Here is a 20,597-nt window from a genome sequence, read left to right as displayed (position 1 = left end):
TCTCAGAACCAAACTCTGGTGAAGGTTCCAAGAGCCAGAGGAGGAGGAGCTTGAAGGCTGCAGAGGAACCTAGGAAACTGCAGCATCTCAGAAGCCAAGGAGCGGGGAGAGAGAGAAGGAAGGAATAGAAATGTTACATTCTGCCCTCAAGTGCGAAGACCGCCCATCGTTGCAGTGACAGTGAGTGGATCCCCAAATTCATGCCTCTCTTCTACGTCTAAGTCGGGAAGTAATTTGGAATGCTGAGTCCAGAAACAGTATTAAGAGGGTTTGAAGGAACTTTGAATTTCTGGGTTTTGACTACCTCCAGGTTGGAAATCATTGGGGCTTTTCTTAGTATCAGCACCAAAAGATACTCTGATAGCATTAATTTGACTGTGGAGCCGTTAGACATTGGAATAGTAGTTGTTTTGAGTAAAGTCAGATTCTTACTAAGGATCTCGTGAACTCCTATTTTTTTAAGTCATTTAAAAAAAAAGAACTCAATTTTATATTTTTAAATTTTATCTAGTAGATACATATTTTAGAAATACCTTGTGCCATAAGTTTTTGTCTTGAAAAGTTTCTGGAAGATAGGTGTGCTTACGTGTATCTCTAAAAACAGTTTCCTTTCTTTTTTTTTTTTTTTTTTAAGGATCAAGGGACAATATAAAATCATGTAAAACACCAATCTTACAGAAATGTGTGTGTTGGAAAGCCCTTCTCAGGCTCACGCACCAGAGTCGGCGCTGCCAACAGACAGTATGCACTGGTCCGGCTTTTCTTTTGCGCTGCTGTGAGTTACTTGGTAGAAGTGGATCACACTCCACCACTGGTCAGCAGCTTACAGTTCTACTTGGCAGCTTACCTTGGACATCTTTCCAGCTTTCACTGCCCATTTCAGTTAATTTTATTCTTCTATTAAACTTCTGCTCCAGTTGTTGGTATTCAGCAACAGCCAACAAGCTGGATCACCAAGCCGGGTTATGGTAGGCAGAAGTGAGTCACAGGCCCCTGCGTCTTCACCTCCAGACCCCAAGGCCATTGCTGTTTGTGGTCGTACCTGTGGTCACTGCCATTCTGACTGCGGGAGCTTGCTTTGCTCCCCATTCTCTATCTGCTTCTCGAGGTTGCTAACTGCTCCAGATTTGTAAGTGCTGGTGCTGCTGTCCCGGTCACTGGGATGACTCCAGAGGCCATTTCCACTGTGGAAATGGACAGTGGCAGTGGGCTGAAGTAGAGGTGGAAGTGCCAGCAGCTGGAGAGCGTCCTGGCTGAAGCTGTTACTGCTGTTGTGCAAAGTCTCCCAACTGTGACAGGGCGGGGTACCTTCTCTGGTGAAGAAGCCCTTCTGCTCTAGAGGTCCTGTTAGGTGTGCTCTGGTCCTTCACTTGATTATGCCAAGGTGTTCATGGTGACTTCTGCTTTATAGTATGTTTTTAAAAGTCTTGTGTTCCCTCTACAAGATGTATTTGGTAGCAATTTCTCAGTAAATGGTTAGCTGCTTTAATGTCAGTATTGGTGTTGATGACATCTGGCTCTATTGGAGCCTGGGATCTAATTGGTTCAGGAGCCTGGGATCTAATTGGCTCAGGCCTGTGCCAGAATGAACCTTGCTCTAGGCTTTAAAGCACATCTGAGATGGCTTCAGTCTCATTTTCGGTTTTACTATTGATTTGAGTGTCAGTCTAAGCTGGGTGCCCAGCTCCATCCAGGTGGAATTTCATCCTGAGATGGGTGGGGGAGCACAACAGTCAGGAACAGGTTCTAATCTTCGCCTTGATAGTCACCCATCTATACCTTGGGCAGAGCCGGGGACATCATGTTGTCTGGAATGAGGACATTGACCTGGATCCATGGTTGTTCCCCAGGGTGTACGTCACTCACACAGGGAGCTTTATAGAAATATGCATGTCTAGGTTTGGCCCCTGGAGATTCTGCTTCAGTAGGGCTGAGTGGGGCCCAGGAGTGCCGAGACACTCTGCTTCTCCAGAAGCTTCTCCCTTGTCAGCATTACCAGTGCTCATGTCTTTTCCTATTCCTGCCATTGCTCTCTGCCTGCGCAGCCCTCCCCATGGTGGTGGGCATGCTGGCCCTCGGCCTCCACTTTGCTCAGTGCCCATCTCCTCTTCCTCAGCAACAACCTACAGTGCTTCACGGTGCGGTGCAGCGCAGCGGCCGCTCGCGAGGAGGACCCGTACATGGACACCACCCTGAAGGTGAGCACGGGCTCATGGTCACAGGGAAGACTTGGGATCACAGGGGAACACGAGGTGCTTGCAGATGTGCTCCTGGGCCTGAGCCTGGTGAGGACCTTGAGGCTGCCTTATTTATTGGGTCAGAACTTCGGGGTGTTACACAGTAAGCACTTTGCAATTTGTGGTTCAGCTGACAGTCTTTAAGATTGCTTATGAGCATTTCCTTCACAGTTGTTTAGTACATAGTTTTTTTTTTTTTTTTTTTAAAGAGAGAGGAGAGAGAGAATTTTTTTAATATTTATTTTTCAGTTTTCGGTGGACATAACATCTTTATTTCATTTTTATGTGGTGCTGAGGATCCAACCCAGTGCCCCGCGCATGCCAGGCGAGCGCCTTACCGCTTGAGCCACATCCCCAGCCCATAGTACATAGTTTTTAAAGTTTGAGGAAGAACATGTTTAATGTAACCTCAGAGAGAGGATATCATGCCTCTGTATACTATAATTTTTTATTCTAAACAAATATCGGTTGCAGTTGTACAGAGCTATTAATAGAACAGTCCAGATAGCAATATACTCAGAGCACAACATTGAAGAAGATGCATTAAAATGATTTATTTATACTATTATCAGATATGCCTAAAATTCTTTATTTATTTTCCAAGCACTCGGGAATCTTCTATACTTAGTCTAGAAGTTAATGGATATATTAGATCAATAATCTCATTTTTGGTAAGAAGTTGTATGCTTAGTCTTAGAAAAGCACTTACCCACAAAATAAGTGTAGGCAATTTCAGCCTGATCTTCTGACCCTGAATTTCTTTTCTCAAAAATACACTCACTGATTATTTGCATAATTTTCATTTATGTTATTTTACCTCTGAAGTATAAGCTATTTAAATAGATATTTGTTATGAAAACACATGCTGTGCTGCAAGAAACCCCCAAATTGTGATGACCCATTTTTCAGAAGGTAGCTCATGTCTGCCTGGCACCTGAAGCTCACAGCCAGGCTGTGTTAACCAGCGGATGCCCAGGGTGACTGAGGTGCTCGGGCTGCAGTTGCTGTGGCCCAGCTTGTGATAAGTGATTGTGTTTTGTGGAGGGTGGGCTCTGGGTTCTCAGTGACTTCTGTCGCCATGGCCCACCTGGCGTTTCCTGATGCTTTCCAGGTTTTCTGAGTGCCTTCAGCTGCCTGGGAAATGGAACCACGGATTCTGCATGCTTCTTGAGAATGAGATGCATGCGTGGGCTTTTCAAGTAGGACATTATTTATAAGATAAGGGGTATTTCCCCAGTAAAAATGGAAAGAAGACATAGATGAAAAATCTTCTGTTCTCTGTTTTTCATCCTTCTCTTCTCTCCACCTGTCTTTTCAACCCTCAGAAAGACCTGGACTCACATGGGGTGGTGGTACAACTTGGGCTACTTGATAAATTGAAGTCAGATCAAACTACTTTAGAAAACAGTCACAATGCCATGTCTTCCTAGGGTATGAAACCAGAGGGAAGGAAAAGGAAGAGAGAAAGGGAAGGGTGGCAGCTGGTGGGGTGCTGCCTGGAGGCCAGTGAGGTGGGAGAGGGGAGGTCAGTGGTGATCCCAACGCATGGCACCCCTTTCCTGCTACTCCACCAACTCTCAAATCCTCGACGCCACCTGAATGAGCACACAGCCCAGCCCACTGGCTGACTCAGGCTTTGGAAGCTGAAAAAGAATTCACAGCTTCAGGGTCTGGTCTGAAGTGCTGTGTGGTTGTGTAGTTGTGTATGTGTGTGTTACTGGGAAGTGAGCCCAAGGCCTCACTCACGAAAGCATTCCCAGCCCTTCTTGTATTTTATTTTGAGACAGGGTCTCCCTGCGTTGCTCAGGCTGGCTTTGAACTTGAGTTCAAAGTGTCCTGAGTGGTGGCCACTGTGCTTGGCTGGGGTTCTGGCTTTCCTAACTAGCCAAGGCCCACTTAACTATTTTTATGAATGAAAAAATAAATCTAGATGTTTTCCCACCGCTTTGCACAAAGGGATGACAAAGATGGCCTCAGAGGCTAAATAGCGTTATTGAAGGAGAAGGGGCAGGGATCTCTGCAGAAATCTCTTCTCCAGAAATCTCTTCCATTATCTTTGTTATCCATTCTCCTTGACTCAGTCCCTGCCTGTTCCAGGGGTGAGCAGTCAGGCTCATCCAGACATAAAAGCATTTTTTGTTTTTTTTTGAATGGGGGATGGAACCCAGGGCCAGGACTTTACCACTGAGTTGCATCCCCAGTTCTTTTCCTTTTGAGACAGGGTCTTGCTCAGTTGCTCAGAGTGGCCTTGAACTTGCACAAGCATTTCTTGCACACATCCACCCGCAGAAAACAAAACAAAACAAAATACAACCATTTTATACACTTTTCATGCTGCAGAAGACCCTTCTATAGTGTCTGACCTTACCCGTTTCGTACACCCGGAGCCACCACCGGTAGTGGGCAGGTTGTCAGCCAGGGCTGCTCTCCTCAGGGGCTCCTGCAGTTTGGTCTGCATTTAGTCAGCAGCCAGAACTGAGTTCGTTGATTCGTTGATTGAGTAGCTCTATTAAATAGATGGTTGATTATATAAACTCCTCACTCTCTTAGGAATAGGAATTCAGATTTTTGGGAGATTGTGGGGAGTGTAACATATTTTATCAGACAAGCAGACTGATGTTTGAAGGTCAATGTTCATGCACTTTGTTCCTGGTTACATTTGTGATTTTTTTTCCTTCCCTAGGCTTGCCCACCTGTCAGTTTGGATGTCTGTGCTTTAAGAATACAGCTTTTCATAGGCTTGAAAGCCATCTGTCACTTTAAAAACCACATCATACTCTTGACCAAAGCAGAGCCTGAGGCTGTTCCTGAGAGAAAAGAGTCACCCAAGAGGCTTCTGTAAGCATCCCCCACCCCAGATACTCCTTCCTATGTCTGGGATGAATCTTACCTGGTATATTTTGTGTGTGTCTTACTTTATCTTTTTTTAAAATCAAAACTTGGAATGATCAGCTGGCTTTTCTATGATGTTCTTTTTCTGGATGAAATTAAGGAGGTTCTAAGGATCTCTGTGATATCCTTTATAATTCACCATGGAACTTTCAAAAGAAAATGAATTATAAAATACTTTCAGTAAAAATCAGGGGTATTTTAGAAAAGGATTTAAAAACATGCTTTTCTGTATAATTAAAGGGAAAGACAGAGCCTGTGCTCCTAAGCTAAGACTACAAGGCTTTTTGCTGTTTTTTTTTTAACCTTTCAGCAATTGCATTTTTAGTTACTGAATGTTTTTTAGTATTGGCAATTAAGAACATGTTTCTCACCTGAAAACATACCCATGATCTTTAGATAATTGTATATCTTCCTTAAAATAAAATTGTATTTTTAGCTGGACATGGTAGTGCATACCTGTGATCCCAGCCACTTGGGAGGCTGAGACTGGAGGACAGCAAGTTCAAGGCCAGCCTCAGTAATTTAGCAAGACCCTGTCAAAATTGAAAAAATTGCATTTTCATAACATTAATTTCTAGTTAACTCTTAGGTTTTCTGCTTTCACATTGTTAAGAGTAGAACACTTAGTTCCACACTGCTAATGCTTCTATTTGATGTTTTCAACATTGTAAATTTAGTAGTAAGGAATATAATCTCATATGAACATTCCTCTAAGAAAATTTTAATTAGGAAAGAAATCCATTGGAGTGAGTGAGCATCTAATGTATTTCAAGTCCAACACAGGTGTATATTTTTAACATGCATTTTTATTTTTTTAATTGTTTGTGCCTATACTTTGTTCCACTAGCAGGATATGGTCACATTCTAAGCATGCATGCAATAGACTGAGACTGACAGATTCTAAAAGCTTTAGGGTGAGAAGAGAACCGATTTGTAATGATGCACATTTGACATTTTTAAAGTATTTTTAAATGATTTTTAAAATTTTAATTTATTTGAAAATCCATTTGATCAAAAATTCTCAAATAGGGCTGAGGTTGTGGCTCAGTGGTAGAGTGCTTGCTTAGCATATGAAAGGCACTGGGTTTGATCCTCAGTACCGCTTATAAAAGCATAAATAAATTAAATTTAGGGGGCTGGGGTTGTGGCTCAGCAGTAGAGTGCTAGCCTAGCATGGGTGTTCTCCCCTAGCATGGGCGGGATCCGGGTTCGACTCTCAGCACCACATAAAAATAAAGGCATTGTGTCAAAAAAAAAAAAAAATTAAAAAAAAATAAATAAATGAATTTTTAAAATTCTCAAATATTTTATATTGAAGAAAATGCCTCACAGTGAAAGCAAGAGTTAATAATATTGTGCTTTAAATCTTAAAATCATGAGTCTTCTGCATTTTCCCAGCAGTATAAATGTTTTGTGTTTACATTGTTTCTTTAGATTTATGGCCTAGGGCTTGTGACTTGACTCCTGACAGCCACCTGCAGGAGAGAGCCAGGCACAGGAACTTTCATAGCCTGCAGGAGTCTTGCTGGTTGTTTTGAGCTTATTGCTCATTTGAGCATACTTGAAGAGTGAATTGGAAGCAACTGGGTTATCCATACATGATAGTTACAGACTACTGAATGCTGTAGGCCTGTGTAGTATTGTGAAGTAGTGTTCAGTGAAGATCGACTGTACAGCTAAGCACTGAAGAAAATACTGAAAGTTATGTCATGGTTATCAATATGGTACCTGATACTCACCATTTAAAAATAACATGTTTTATCTTATAGTTCTTATCCTTTGTTTTGCTTTTAGTTCTAGGAAGGATACCAGTGTTAAGAACAGAATACCTCCCGCAGTCGAGGCTGGGTGGAATTTGTACATTGTGAATACCGTCTCGCCAATGCAGCTCTACAAAGAAATGGTAACTTTTTCAGACTTTTGATTCTTATTTGTAGAAATGTAGAATGAAATCGATGATCACACATTGATTCTAATGACCATGCATTCAGGATGCCACAGACACCAGCGTCCAGGCTCTGACAGGGGAGTGTGTATCTTTCTTGGCTTTGTTGTTTTCAGTTTTGACATGTGAGAAGCAACTAGAAATTCCCTTCATTAAAATCAAAAGTCCTTTATTCATCCCACTCTCCAAAGAGGATCATGTGCCAGTCTAAACATCCATAGCCTTTGGCTTTGACTTTGAACCCTAGTAAAAAGAACCATGAATGGAGGTGAAAAGAACCTAAGACCATTTATCCCTATTTCATTATTTTTTCTTTGGAATGTCATCATAGTGTCCTGGGCACTCAGCCCCTGCACTGCAGCTCCATTGACCTTGAAGGGGCCAGGAGCGAGCATCCTCATTCCTGTTCTAAGAGTAACAGCTTTTGCTCATCCCTAATGATTTTTTTTTTTTTTTTTTTTTGTGGTACTAGGAACAACTCAGGGCCTCAGTCAGGCGAGGCAGGTGCTCTACCACTGAGCTACATCTCCAGCCTACCCCACTCCTGCGTTTTTTTGACTTTTATTTTGAGACAGGCTCTCCCTATTTTACCCAGACTGGCCTCAAATGTGTTATCCTCCGGCCTCAGCTTCCTGGGTAACTGGGATTATAGGTGTGTGAGATCATGTCCAGTTTCCTGTCATTTATGACTCTTTATTTTGAAATAATTTTCAAACTTAGAGAACATTCCAAGAATAAGACTAATGCAGAGAAAACCTGTTCATTCCCCACATAAATTCACCCACACCAACATTTCACCCATTTTCTTCTCTTTCTCTTTGTACTCTTGTGCTCCCATTCATTGGGAAGAATATTTAGTACCCTATAGCCTTTTGTCCCTGAATACATCAGGGTATATTTCCTGAGAATCAGAATATTCTCTTGTGTAACCATAGTGTAGTCTGATGCTTCAGTAAACTTTACCTTGATATAATACATAGCTTGTGGATCATATTCTGGTTTTTCAACTGATCCAGTAATGGTGTAAAAGCACCCCCAATGCCCTTCAGCCCAGGATGCAGTCTAGGGTCAGGGGGTGTATTTAATCATCATGTCACTTTAGCCTCTTTGGATTGGAATATTTGTATAGCCTTTCTTTTTATTTTATGACATTAACATTTTTTGAAAAAACACGATTTTCCCCCTCTACCTTTTTTTATATTTGAGAGAGTTCTGCATTTTGGGTTTTATTAGAGTTTCTTTCATGATTAGATTCAGGTGATGCATTCTTAGAATATTGCATAGATGGTGTGTTTTATTAGGGTGTCACAACTCTAGGTGCAGGATGCCCATCTGCCCCTCACTGGAGACATTAATTTTGGTAATCTGGTCAATGTGTTGCCTGATTTGTCCCTGGCATTTTGGTGGGGTGGCTTAGGAGGGAGCATGCATTGGATTTTTTTTTTTTCCTTTAGTGAATTGAAGGTATGAGAAATCCAGATGTGGGAGTTGGAATCAAGTGGGCAGTTGGAAATGTTGATCTAGAGCTCAGAATAAGATGAGTAAGCTCTGGCTGAGGACAGACATTTGAAATTAATTTTATAAATAACACTTCACACAGTAAAGAAAAAAGTGTTCAAACAATAGCAAAGGACACATGATATCAGTTGGCCCTTGTGGTCTCCTGTTTGACCTCCCCGGACACAGTGATCATATCCCAGTTTGGTGTTTATTTCCAGAGATATCCTGTGCAGCTGTGTCAGCACGTGTGTTGTTTTGTAAAGCACATGACTGGAAGCAGACTACCTACTTTGTTGCTTTACATTTTTTCTTAAAAAATACCTCTTTGATATCACTGCATATCAGTAAGCCTAGGACTGCTTTCGTTTTGCTTTGTTTTCTGTGATTCTGGGGATTGAACAGTGTCCCTAGCAGTTTAATGCTGATGATCATCTCAGCTTTGTCCTGCCTGTTTACTCTTCTTAATTGAAGGTCACAGACTCCCTCTGGACCAGCTGATTGCTTATTGACTCAGATGGGCTGGTGAGGGTTTCGAGCCCACTGTGAGCTGAACTTAAAACTCATCAGTCGGAACTCAGGGAGGGACACTGTCTTAATATGAAAGGGTTAAATCATAGAACTTCAAAAAAAAAAAAAGATAACTATTTCACATGTTTACTAGTTTTATCAAATTGAGATCAAATCATTGCTGAGTTATCTGCATTATTACTATTACAGCATTCTTTGGACCTCGTCATGCTTAAAGCTATTTAACAAGGCAGTATTTACAATCAATCATGTGTATACTAAACTGGCTCATGGATTGTGGAGGAAGAAAACATCAACTAACTGCTGACTGAGAGATACATAACCACTGATTTATTTACTTTTAAAAGCATTTGGGCTGGGGATGTGGCTCAAGCGGTAGCGTGCTCGCCTGGCATGTGTGCAGCCAAGGTTCGATCCTCAGCACCACATACAAATAAAGATGTTGTGTCCGCTGAAAACTAAAAAAAAATTCTCTCTCTCTCTCTCTCTTTCTCTATCTAAAAAAAAAGCATTTAATATGTCCCCAAATTAATATTGTTAATAAAATATATAGTTGTAAAATAGATATTCTTCAGAACTGGGCCTTTTGGGTGTCTTTCTTTAGAGCATTGACTTTGTCATCTGGGCTTCAGGTCGACTACAGCAACACCTACAAGACCATAAAAACCCAGAGCTGCATCCACCTCCTCAGCGAGGCTCATCTGTTGGTGAGGGCAGCCCTGATGGATGCCGGCCAGCTAGAACCTGGAGAGAAAGCAGAGCTTTTGGAAGCATTTAAAGAAAGCTGTGGGCACCTCGGAGACTGTTACAGCAGGTTAGTGACGTCTCTAGCAACCTTGCTGCAGAAGCCGTCTTGCGTTTTGGGTGTGCTTGCCAACTGCTTCATCTCTGGTACTTACCTGATAAACTGGGGACATGTGAGAGGAGGTGGTTCATTTTTCACTTACTTCACAAGCATTTATTGAGCACATGCTGGGTACCAGGCTTAGAGATACAGAGATGAATGTGACCCATTTCCTGTCTTGAAAGAATCACAGTTTGCTAGATAAGCAGTAAGCCTTAAGCTATGAGTCTTTCACCACATGACGTGGGACATTTGAAGGTTGTTTTCAGGCCTTGGGGGCCATGGCTGGTGAGAACACCCCATTGCTTGCTTACTGTCTGTGAGCTAAGGGAGAGGTGTCAGCAGGACAGGCTGTGGTTTTAGTCTTAGTAGTCAGTGCTTTGTGATGTCAGAAGGGGAGCCTGTGATGAAGAGTGACCCCCGTGAGTGATTGGAAACTGATAAAACAGACTTTGCCTACCTGTGAAGACCATTGTTTTTAGAGATAGACACATCACGAATATTAAAATTCATCTAATGAATTACTTTTTTTCCAGATTATAAGCATGCAAAAAGAAGCTACACTGGTTAGAATGACTTGTAAAGTAAAACTCAGGAGTCTGTTCCAGTTCATGATGTCATTTGCAATTAATGTCTTTGTGTTATTATTGGCATGGTCGGACGTTCAGACTTACAACCCACAAACTGTGGTGTTTCTTTCCTCCCCTCAGACTGGACACCCAGCATTCCCACCTGGCCTTGCCGTACTATAAGATGTCTGGTTTGACCATGGCTGAAGTCTTGGCGCGTGTGGACTGGGCAGTGGACAGTGAACCACAGAAATACGAGAAGGGATTAATCTTTTATATTAATCATTCACTTTATGAAAACCTGGATGAAGAACTAAGTGAAGTGAATATTGTCTTTTATTTAGTTATAGCAAATATTTTTCACTTTTCATTTTAGTAATTTATTCTGTATCATATAATTTAGAAGGCAAGTTCCAAACATTTTCCTCTTTGTTTCTCTTCTCTTAAAAAAAGTGATGTACCTTTGTCTTCGTGCTTGGAAAAGACCTTCTGGGCCATTTCTCACACCTCATCAGTGTGAAGAGAGGGAGATGTGGTGCTTGAGGACCTGCCTGGTGATGGCAGCTCGTCCTGTAGAGTAACAGTGTGGTCCTACCCTGATCCTCATCTACTGTCCTCCCCCCCTTCTGGTCACTCCATTCTCCAGGGGTCCAAAGCTTCACTTACAAACTCAGATTTGTGACCTTAAAACATAAAGGGTTTTTTTTGTTGTTGTTGTTGCTATGTTTTGTTTTGCCTCTTATGTGTTTTGAGTATAGTTGGAAATTGTGATACCAAATGATTTGAGAGAGATGAAATTTTCTCATAGAAATTACTTCACTGAGTATATTTTTAATTATGCTGTAGTCTTTTATTGTAGACTTTTAAGTGTCATTTAGTGAAACATTTATTTTCTTCCTCTGAACTCCTGTTAAAATTAGAAATGTTGGTCACATCTCCAGTGTGTATTTCAATGCTTTTTCTTCATTAGCTTTCAGCAAAGAGATCACTTCATCTCAGGTCTCCCATGTATCTGAATCATTTCTTCTTTAATCATAACATAATACTATAGTTTTATTTTTAATTGCTATATTTGTCTCTATTTGGTGTACACGTAGGTCTTCCAGCGCTTAGGAATTCTGAAGTTCTTATACACACACACACACACACACACATTCATGCATGCATACACACACGTGTATTTGCTGATTTTGTTGCTTTCTATTCGCTGAATGGCCTTTTATTCTTTGTGCTCCTCAAAGGAATTAGCAGCAAAAGTGGTTCAGATGTTTCACGTGACTGAGCCGAAGCAACTGCCCCATGTTCTCTGCAGCCCTTCCATGAAGAATATTAATCCTTTAACTGCCTTGAGCTACCTGAACAAGTTGGATACTTATGGATTTGCCTCAATCCTAGTGACACTGACCAAAGCAGCAGTGGCTCTGAAAATGGGAAATCTCGACATGTACAGAGATGAAATGAAAAGCTATTCGGAGGTACGGAGCCTGCCTGGCCTTAACAGCAGGCTTAATAGCAGGCTGAAGGTGGTAGTCTTGAGGTGTTTTGCTCTCTTTGGCTTCTTTTAGCTCATATTTTCTTAGTTGTAATGGAAAATAGACATAATATTAGAAGAGAAAGTGGGACCTTGGATCTAGCAAATGAAAAAAAATCAACTGATAAATGGTAGCAGTGGGTGTGCAGAGACCTTTCGGCTCAGCATTGAGGACATCCAGAGCACTGTGCTTGGCTCTGGGGGCTCTGCCCAGAACCAGCAGTCTGATCTGGTGTGAGAGACAGGGTGTGCTCACCGAAAATGGAGCAGAGGGTGTGTATTTAAGGATAGCAAAAGGAGAGTAACTCTAAGCCCTAGGAATTAGATCAAAGATAGCCTCCCCTTGGGAAAATCAAGGGTGACTTTAGGGAGGATGGACATACAGTTGGTACATCGAAAGAAGAAAGTCACTGCCTTGGAAAAGAGATCATTTGGGCTTATGAGTCAAAAATGGTAATGGGAAGAAAATTAGAGGTAGTGTTATTTGAGCTCTTACGATGTCCCAGGCCCCTTGCATGTGTCATCTTACTCAATTCTTAATGCCATGAAGTTGATGCCCTTATAACTGTGAGTGGCTGAGACAGCTGGGACACAGGGCTTCAACACCTTGTCTGTGATCACGTCGTGGGTGGTGGCAGAGTGAGCCGTGAGCCCATAGCCTGGTAACCTGTGCGCGCAGGCTGCTGTTCTTGTTGCCTGACTCTGCTCAGATGCCCACAGTATGACTGGTCTCTAACATGAAAAGAGCTGCTTTTTTGTGATAAAGTGAAAACATTAGGGCATCTGCTTTGAAGAGAAGCCTTCTAAGAAAATAAATTTTCTTTCCATAATTTTGAAAAAACTTTAGTTTTTTTTTTCCGAATTAAGTAGATCTAAATGGAAAGCTCTACAAAACTTAAATATCTTAAAATTAAACATTAGTAGCTTCTGTGAGACAGTTAATGATGTCCTTCCTGAGATAGAAACTAGTCTTTGTAGTTAAGAAAAAACTATGATTAAAGTCAGTTATGAATAGCCCAGCCCTGACTCCTGAGTGCGCCAGGGCGTATCTGAGGATGCATGACCTGAATGAAGGGCACACATCGTTCTTAAATTCCTTTTTCATCTGAAGATGAAGTTGGCGTGTGGCTTCATTCTGGAACCTCGGCTGCTGATTCAACAGAGGAAGGGACAGATGGTTCCAACCCAGCTTGCAGCGCACCTGAGAGAGACGCAGCCTGGCTTGCTTGTGGCTGCAGTCCTGGGCTTGCAGAAGAACAACAAAATCGGAATTGAAGAGGCTGATTCTTTCTTTAAGGTTTGTCACGTTAAAAATGTAATGTTTCTGGGTGGGGGCTGTGGCTCATTGGCAGAGCCCTTGCCTCCCACGTGTGAGGCACTGGGTTCGATCCTCAGCACCACATATAAATAAACAAATAAAATAAAGTATTGTGTCCATCTACAACTAAAAAATATTTTTAAAAAGTAATGTTTCTGATGGTTTGATAAAAATCAGTGGAAAAGGGGAAGCAGAATAAGAGAAGTGAGTTTTTCGTTTGTTTATTGAAAAAGCAAATCTAATTAGTTTACATTAAAGTGTAAATTTATGTAAGTTAACTCCATTCTTGCAACCTAGAACCTGTTTCTTATTAAAAATGTCTAAACATTGTCTGTGTGCTAAAGCTGATTAAAGTGTTAATCAGGTGGCTCACGTGAGGTGTGATAGCCCAGGGGTGGCTTGGTCAGTATTGTTTTCACCTAGGGCATGGCCTTTTTTCACTGTTTTCAAGGTGCTCTGTGGTCAGGACGAAGATACGATTCCTCAGCTCTTGGTAGACTTCTGGGAAGCTCAATTAGTGGCCTGTCTCCCAGACGTGGTACTTCAGGAACTCTGTTTCAAGCTCACATCACAGTACATCTGGAGATTGTCTAAGAGGCAGCCTCCTGACACTACCCCGTTGCAAACATCAGAGGATCTGGTAAGACAAGGGCATAGTACCTTACATTAAGCTCATATTGCACATTACAGTAATCTGCTGCCTTATTTTTAATGATTCAGAATCGAACCTAGTGTTCTATTACTAGATATTTAATTAAGCTGGAGTTAAAAGCACACTTAAAACTGTCTTTGACTGACGTTGCCCAGGTTTTAAATAGTTTTACACTCCAACAAATATCCCTGCTGCTCCTTTGTTAGGTACTGGCAGTGACATCTTGGTAGTCAAAGCACTTGGGAAGGACCTTTCCCAGAACCACCAGGCCTGTTCCTCCTCAGCAGGGGTCATCAATGAATAGTGGAACAGAGAAGGGACCTGTGTGGCTCTCCCTAGTGGGAGAGGAGCTTCAGAAGGCCTGGGCGGGAGGCTGCCTCACTGGGCATGCTCCTGTCAGGGGCACAGTCCAGGCCTGCAGCATTCCAGGCCACCAGAACAGCCCTTCTACTCTCCTGGCTCCCTCCCTTCCAGCCCCTTTGCCTCTCATGGATGCCATGGCTAATGTGGGGGTCACAGAAAAAGTCACCAGCTTCTTGAATAAGGGGACCTCCATGGGAATTGTCTTGATAACTTATGGATGGTGTCTTGCCTCTCAAATAAAATGTATTGATGAAAATTATTTCCAAGTTTCCTTTAATTCTTTTTCAGTATAATTAGCTTAAGGCAGTTTTTTGTTTTGTTTTGAAATTTTTGCTAGAGAGTACCTCCTTGGAATATTTTTTTTAAATATTTATTTTTTCGGTGTAGATGGACACAACAGAAATGCCTTTATTTTTATGTGGTGCTGAGGATCGAACCCGGGTTTCATCCGTGCTAGGCGAACGCTCTACCACTGAGCCACAATCCCAGCCCCAGGAATATTTTTTTAAACATTTATTTTTTACTTATAGGTGGATACAGTGTCTTTATTTTACTCTATGTGGTGCTGAGGATCGAACCCTGTGCCTCACGTGTGCTAGGTGAGCGCTGTACCTCTGAGCCACAAACCCAGCCCCCCCCCTTGGAATATTTTAAAGTTCAAAATTAAGGAAATATGGGGCTGGGTTGTAGCTCAGTGGTGGAGCACTTGCCTAGCATGTGTGAGGCACAGGGTTTGATCCTCAGCACCACATAAAAATAAATAAATAAAATAGATGTGTTCATCTACAACTAAAAATTATTTAAAAAAAATAAGATTAAGGGAATATTTAGGTGCAGCTTATTTGTCATGGAAGCAGTAGGCTGAAACTCTTTTTGGGGAAGGCAAAGCACTTGGGAAAGACTTCCTGTTCCTAGGCTGGTGTGTACCTGACCTGTGATGTGGCAGAGGGTTAACAATCACTGGACAAAGGAAGGTTTTGTTTTGTCGTTAGGTGTTTATGATAAATTTCTTTTATCTTTTAGATAAATGCCTGCAGTCACTTTGGCTTAATCTATCCGTGGGTTGATGTCTTGATATCATCTGATTCCTTAGCTGATAAAAATTACAAAGAAGACCTTTCAAAATTACAAGTAAGTTAAAATGCCTCTTATCCTTTTGAATACACACACACAGCAGTACCGTGTGGGATTTAAATTTGGTAAGATGTCAAGTGTCCCTTTAATCCATGGATCTATAGTGAGCATACTCAGGGGCTTTGGCAGCACTCCTGCCTCTGCCTGGAACTGCAAGCTCTGCCAGCTGAAGTGACCACTATTCTCATCTCCAGGGTGCACTTGAAAACACTCTAAATGAAAGTGTGACAGATACGTAGTGGTGTTTTTATGGATGTAATCCAGTTTTAGCATGACTGACACAATTTAGACTGCTCACACTAGTTCATAAGAAACAACTCAAGGTAACCAGTTTACCTGGCTTCTAAACGAATCTTCAAAAACTAGCACCATGGTTAGACACCGTAGATCCTCCCATGAGAATTCTGGCCCTGACAGTATTTCCACTGGAAATGAGAAATGAAGTGTGCATTTCATTTCAGGCTGGGCTGCATTATTTATGATTTATTTAACATAGTTCAGTGGCCCAGGGACTGATTATAATTCCCACAGTTGTTTTCTTTGTCCAATGTCGCTTGCCCTCAAAGAAAAATTAAGATTTCATATTAGTAATTCTAAGTTTCAAATTCAGCAGAACCGGCAATCCAGGACTCTTCTTACCCCTGAGGCCTGAGAGTTGAAGCCTGCTAGTGGCCAGTCCCTGGGCATTGCTTCTGGTGTTCTGTCTGCCTGATGTATCTCCATGTTTTCCGTCTCCGAGCTGAGAGTCTTGTGTCTACTTTCCTCGTAGCAAGATCTCTTTATGCATTTTCATTCTCTGGTCGACCCCTTTCTGCTTTTGAGTTTGCAATCCCTGATTTAAGCTCTGGGAACTGGTGTAAGCGTGGTTATTGATGCTACAACCAAATGTCAAATTGGGGATAGAGGTTGGGGAAGGAAGCTCAAGAGACCATATCGCTTATATTCAGTCTCCAAATAGAGCTGTGTTTTCCCCAGAGATGGAGTTATTTATAGTCCTTAAAGATTTTGTCTCTTGTGACAAAGAGGCTTCTTAGCCTCAACTTTTGTTCGTCACATGAGCATAGACTGTAAATGTGGTGGGCAGCACCGGGCCTTGACCTCCCACAACATACACAGTAATGACATATTTGTAATTGTATTAAATGCCAGGTAATCAAGGACCCAGTATAGAAATATGTCCATTTTCTTCCATATTGGGAGATCCTATGAGTGGGTGATTATTACCTTATTTCATCTTTGCCATTTTATTGTTAGGAAATTATTCAAATGAATTATTTATTAAACTTACAGAAGAAAAGATACCAACCTTATTTTCCTGGCCATTCTTTGGTAGATATTTGGAATAAAATAATCATGCTAACTGTGAACAGATAGTTCACTTTCCATATTCTCTCATAACTCTGAGAAGATGCTGTAGCAAAAAAAGATACAGGGAGGAGAAATCAAGACATGACTATTTCTCTTATAGGAGATGGGGAAATGAAGATTATCTTGGTGGTACAATAAAAATACTTACACATTTTAAAAGTAAAATACTGCTAAAGTTGCTGAATAATAATATCTTAGTAGAGTTCTCAGTACTGAAATACCTGCTCCCTGACATTCAGCTTGTGGCAAATGGTGTTGATTTATTTATTTTATTTTTAATTTTTTTTGCAAATGGTGTCGATTTATTTATTTTATTTTTTATTTTTTATTTGCAAATGGTGTCGATTTAAATGACCAAGTTCTAAATAAGTGCTTTAGCTTTTTTATATTAAATTTTATACTAAATTTTATTTAGCTTTATATTAAAATTTATTATTTTAGTGTTTCTCATTAAAAAAATTTGGAAAATGCAGGGAAGTATGAAAAGAGAACACAAAGTAAGCTTTGCTTTCCCATCCAGTTAGCTGATGTGCGTTTTGGTGCAGGGCCGTGCAGAGATACTTCCATGCTGCATATACCTGTGTGGATAGTACAGAGCTGGGCATGCTCTGAGCATAATCTCAAAATGAGGTTTTCTTACTCATCATCTTATCATGAGCACTTTCTCCTTAACTAGCCTTTGGAAACGTCATTTTGATGACTATCTAAAGTTTGACAACATGACTGTACCATTATTAACATCCCTCCTTGTTGAATTTTTGGATTTCTTGAGATTTTTTGGTTTTGAGAATATGCTTGTGCAAACAACTGTCTGTTAATTATTTCTTTAGGACAGAGTCCTAGAAAATTCCTATCAGTCTTAATTTGCTGTCCATTCAAATAAATGAAATTATTTTACTTTAACAGTGATGATTTTCTATTAAACAAATCTTTATTTCTTTAAACTGGAGGTACAGATACAAAATATTTAACACTTCAGCCCACTAATATTTATTAAATAAGGACTGTATTCATGTGTTCTTAAATGGCGTCCTTCTTCTTTTTATGATAAGTGAGGTTTGTTGCTTTTATTTTCTTCTTTAAGAGAATTCTGAGAATTCTAGCCCTGACAGTATTTCCACTGGAAATGAGATATCATCTGATTCCTTAGCTGATAAAAATTGTAGGTCGTGTTTTAGTGTCTGGATGCCTTGCTCCATAACATTTTGCTTTTCTGTTCCTAGTCTCTTATCTGTGGTCCTTCATTTGACATAGCTTCCATCATTCCCTTCTTGGAGCCACTCTCGGAAGACACTATTGCTGGCCTCAGTGTCCACGTTCTGTGTCGTACTCGCCTGAGAGAGTATGAGCAGTGCTTGGACACGCTGCTGGAGAGATGCCCGCAGGCGGTCATTCCATACGCTAATCACGAACTGAAAGAAGAGAACCGGGTATAAGCTTTTGGATTCTGTTCTCAGGCTTGATCGTGAGAGTGTGCGTTGATAATCTTGTTGCCATGTGTCTGCATTACAGGGACATTTGTGACTTCACAGGGCCGCGTGAATCCAGTGAACCTGGATGTTTAAGGGCATGGGTTAGATACTGTTAGATGCTATTAAAATGCAGGATGATGATGATGATGCATTAGCATCTTTGGAAACCTCTTGTTTGGAGATTAAATAGATGATTGCTTGAAGATTTGGGAAACATAATGCATGATGGGAAAATATTTTCTGAGTGATAAAGTCTTAAGTTTAGAAATTAGAAGAGTTTTAGACTCTAGTATACTTTTTCTTCTTCCTTGTCACCTAAGACATGGTAACAGGACATGTCTATGCTTCTTCTTGAAAATAGCCACGTGCATGGGTGCATATCAAGTTTTAAAGCTCTTTTTTTTTTTTTTTTGGTTTAAACAGAAGACAGGCTGTGGATAATAACTCCTTTTATCATAAAATTGAGTTCCTTAACCAAATGATGTAATGGTGCCCCATGCCTTCCTGCACAGTCTTTTCTCATTGGAAAGCTAAGTGTAAAATGCATCAAACTAAAATTGATTCATTTTTTTCTAAGATAGACTCTGTGGTGGAAAAAACTGCTGCCTGAGCTTTGTCAGAGAATAAAATGTGGTGGAGAGAAGTATCAACTTTACCTGACATCACTGAAAGGTAAAAGTACTTTTTTTACTTGATCGTAGACTTTAGTTTCAATTTTAAATTTGCTGGAGTCATACTTTATCTAGGTTTCTCATGGGAATTTTTCAAGTGGAAGAGCTTATTTTTAGCATCTGTGTGCCCGGATCACATTTGATATTCATTTATCTCTTCTACTCACAGAGCTGGTATTTTAAGTTAATCTTTTCAAATGCTCAACAAATTATTACAGTTATAGAAATTCACAACTTCATGAAGACAATTACATCTTTTATTAATGATCTGAGTGTTTAATTTACTTCATGTCTGAAGCTAAGATTAACAAACACAATTTTAAGTATTGAAGAAGGATGAGTTCTTCCAGTGTTTAAAAGTTGAATGTCTAAATCATACAGTTTTTTACAGCGTAGGTTGTCAATTTGAATTTTCATCATTCATACATAGTCATTTATCAATCTTAACGGACATATCATTTTCATTTTCTATGTTGTTGTGTGTTAATGTTACTAGTTATTTGTTGGCCTGACTACAAAAGTCATGTCAATGTTGATTGTAATGCACATGAAATATTAGAAATCGACAGTGTTGGAATTATATTTTCTAGCTGAGGCAATAGATTTTTAAAACATTAGGCAGAGCCAGTGGCCATCAGATGTTGTTTTTCTGAAGATCCCACTTAGTAAACGTTGCACGTTTGTGATAGGGGAAGGAGGAGGCTACCTCCCACCAACTCTTTGTCTTCCTCCCTGACTGCTTTGATTTTCAGAAGATGGAAGTGGCAGGTGTCTGATTGCTTTGCCCCACTTGCATCAAAATTAATCACATAATTAATCACTATTAATTAAGATAGTTTTCACGTGGGTGGGTCACTTTCCCACCTTCCTGCAGATGTCCCCCATTTTCACACCTCTGCAACAGTGTTATCTAGTCAAGCCTCTTTCTGGCTCACATCCATGTGCTTTCTTCCCTAACTTACCCATAATTGTTCCTCCAGTGTTTGTGTGTGTGCTCACGTGTGTGATTTCCATCATTGGATTGCAGTGCCTCAGAGCTGGCACAGCGTTCTGTCTGCATTTCATGGTGTGCACTCTGCTCAGCAGCAATGTGTTTCTCCCACAGGAAACATCCTGTAGCTATTTATTGATTGGAAGGGGAGGTACCTGAAGAAATTCCATTTCTTAGAGGTGTTCCTGTCGGCAGCTAAGCACACTAAGGTCCCGGATTTGAGTCTCAAAAATTAGAATTGAGTTCTAGGTGTGCCACTTAGCGAGTGACCCAGTTTTTTATCCCTGAACTGATGAGAAGTTCCAGAGTCACTCTAGAGTGAAATGTAGGGCAAAACTGCAAGAGAGTACCAGGAACTCCTAGGGTGTGTTGGAGCGCCGATTTTTCTCTCTACTGCAGCTTTTCCCAGCCTTGGCATTTTGAGGGTTGGGAAATTGTCTGTTTGTGTGATGTCCCCAGTGCACGTGAGGATGTTAAACAGCAGCATCCTTGCCCCTGCCTGCTGAATACCAGTAGCACTGCCCCAGGAACCACAAACTAAAAACACATTACAGACGAGGAAACCAGGACTCAAAGGATTAA

The 20,597-nt window shown here is 40.9% G+C and overlaps 1 protein-coding gene across 8 annotated transcripts in view; it reads left to right on the top strand.

Moving 5' to 3' along the window:
• Positions 1-20,597, top strand: part of Hps3 (HPS3 biogenesis of lysosomal organelles complex 2 subunit 1) — a 56,414-nt gene that overhangs the window by 12,301 nt on the left and 23,516 nt on the right. For 4 of the 8 annotated variants that reach the window (XM_027933677.2, XM_071615568.1, XM_027933674.2 and 1 more), the window contains 11 exons: positions 2,117-2,198; positions 4,921-5,075; positions 6,924-7,032; positions 9,735-9,916; positions 10,657-10,837; positions 11,757-11,990; positions 13,158-13,343; positions 13,816-14,004; positions 15,403-15,510; positions 18,105-18,311; positions 18,935-19,025. In XM_027933677.2, coding sequence (XP_027789478.2) covers positions 2,117-2,198; positions 4,921-5,075; positions 6,924-7,032; positions 9,735-9,916; positions 10,657-10,837; positions 11,757-11,990; positions 13,158-13,343; positions 13,816-14,004; positions 15,403-15,510; positions 18,105-18,311; positions 18,935-19,025 — 1,724 coding nt within the window. Of the gene's footprint in view, positions 1-2,116; positions 2,199-4,920; positions 5,076-6,923; positions 7,033-9,734; positions 9,917-10,656; positions 10,838-11,756; positions 11,991-13,157; positions 13,344-13,815; positions 14,005-15,402; positions 15,511-18,104; positions 18,312-18,930; positions 19,026-20,597 lie in introns of those variants that run through there. The other 4 variants (XR_003582481.2, XR_003582480.2, XR_011708377.1 and 1 more) reach the window with 2 other exon arrangements.

The sequence above is a fragment of the Marmota flaviventris genome, chromosome 8 (genome assembly GCF_047511675.1).
Source record: "Marmota flaviventris isolate mMarFla1 chromosome 8, mMarFla1.hap1, whole genome shotgun sequence".
NCBI classification, from domain to species: domain Eukaryota; kingdom Metazoa; phylum Chordata; class Mammalia; order Rodentia; family Sciuridae; genus Marmota; species Marmota flaviventris.
This window is presented reverse-complemented; position numbering and strand designations above follow the sequence as displayed.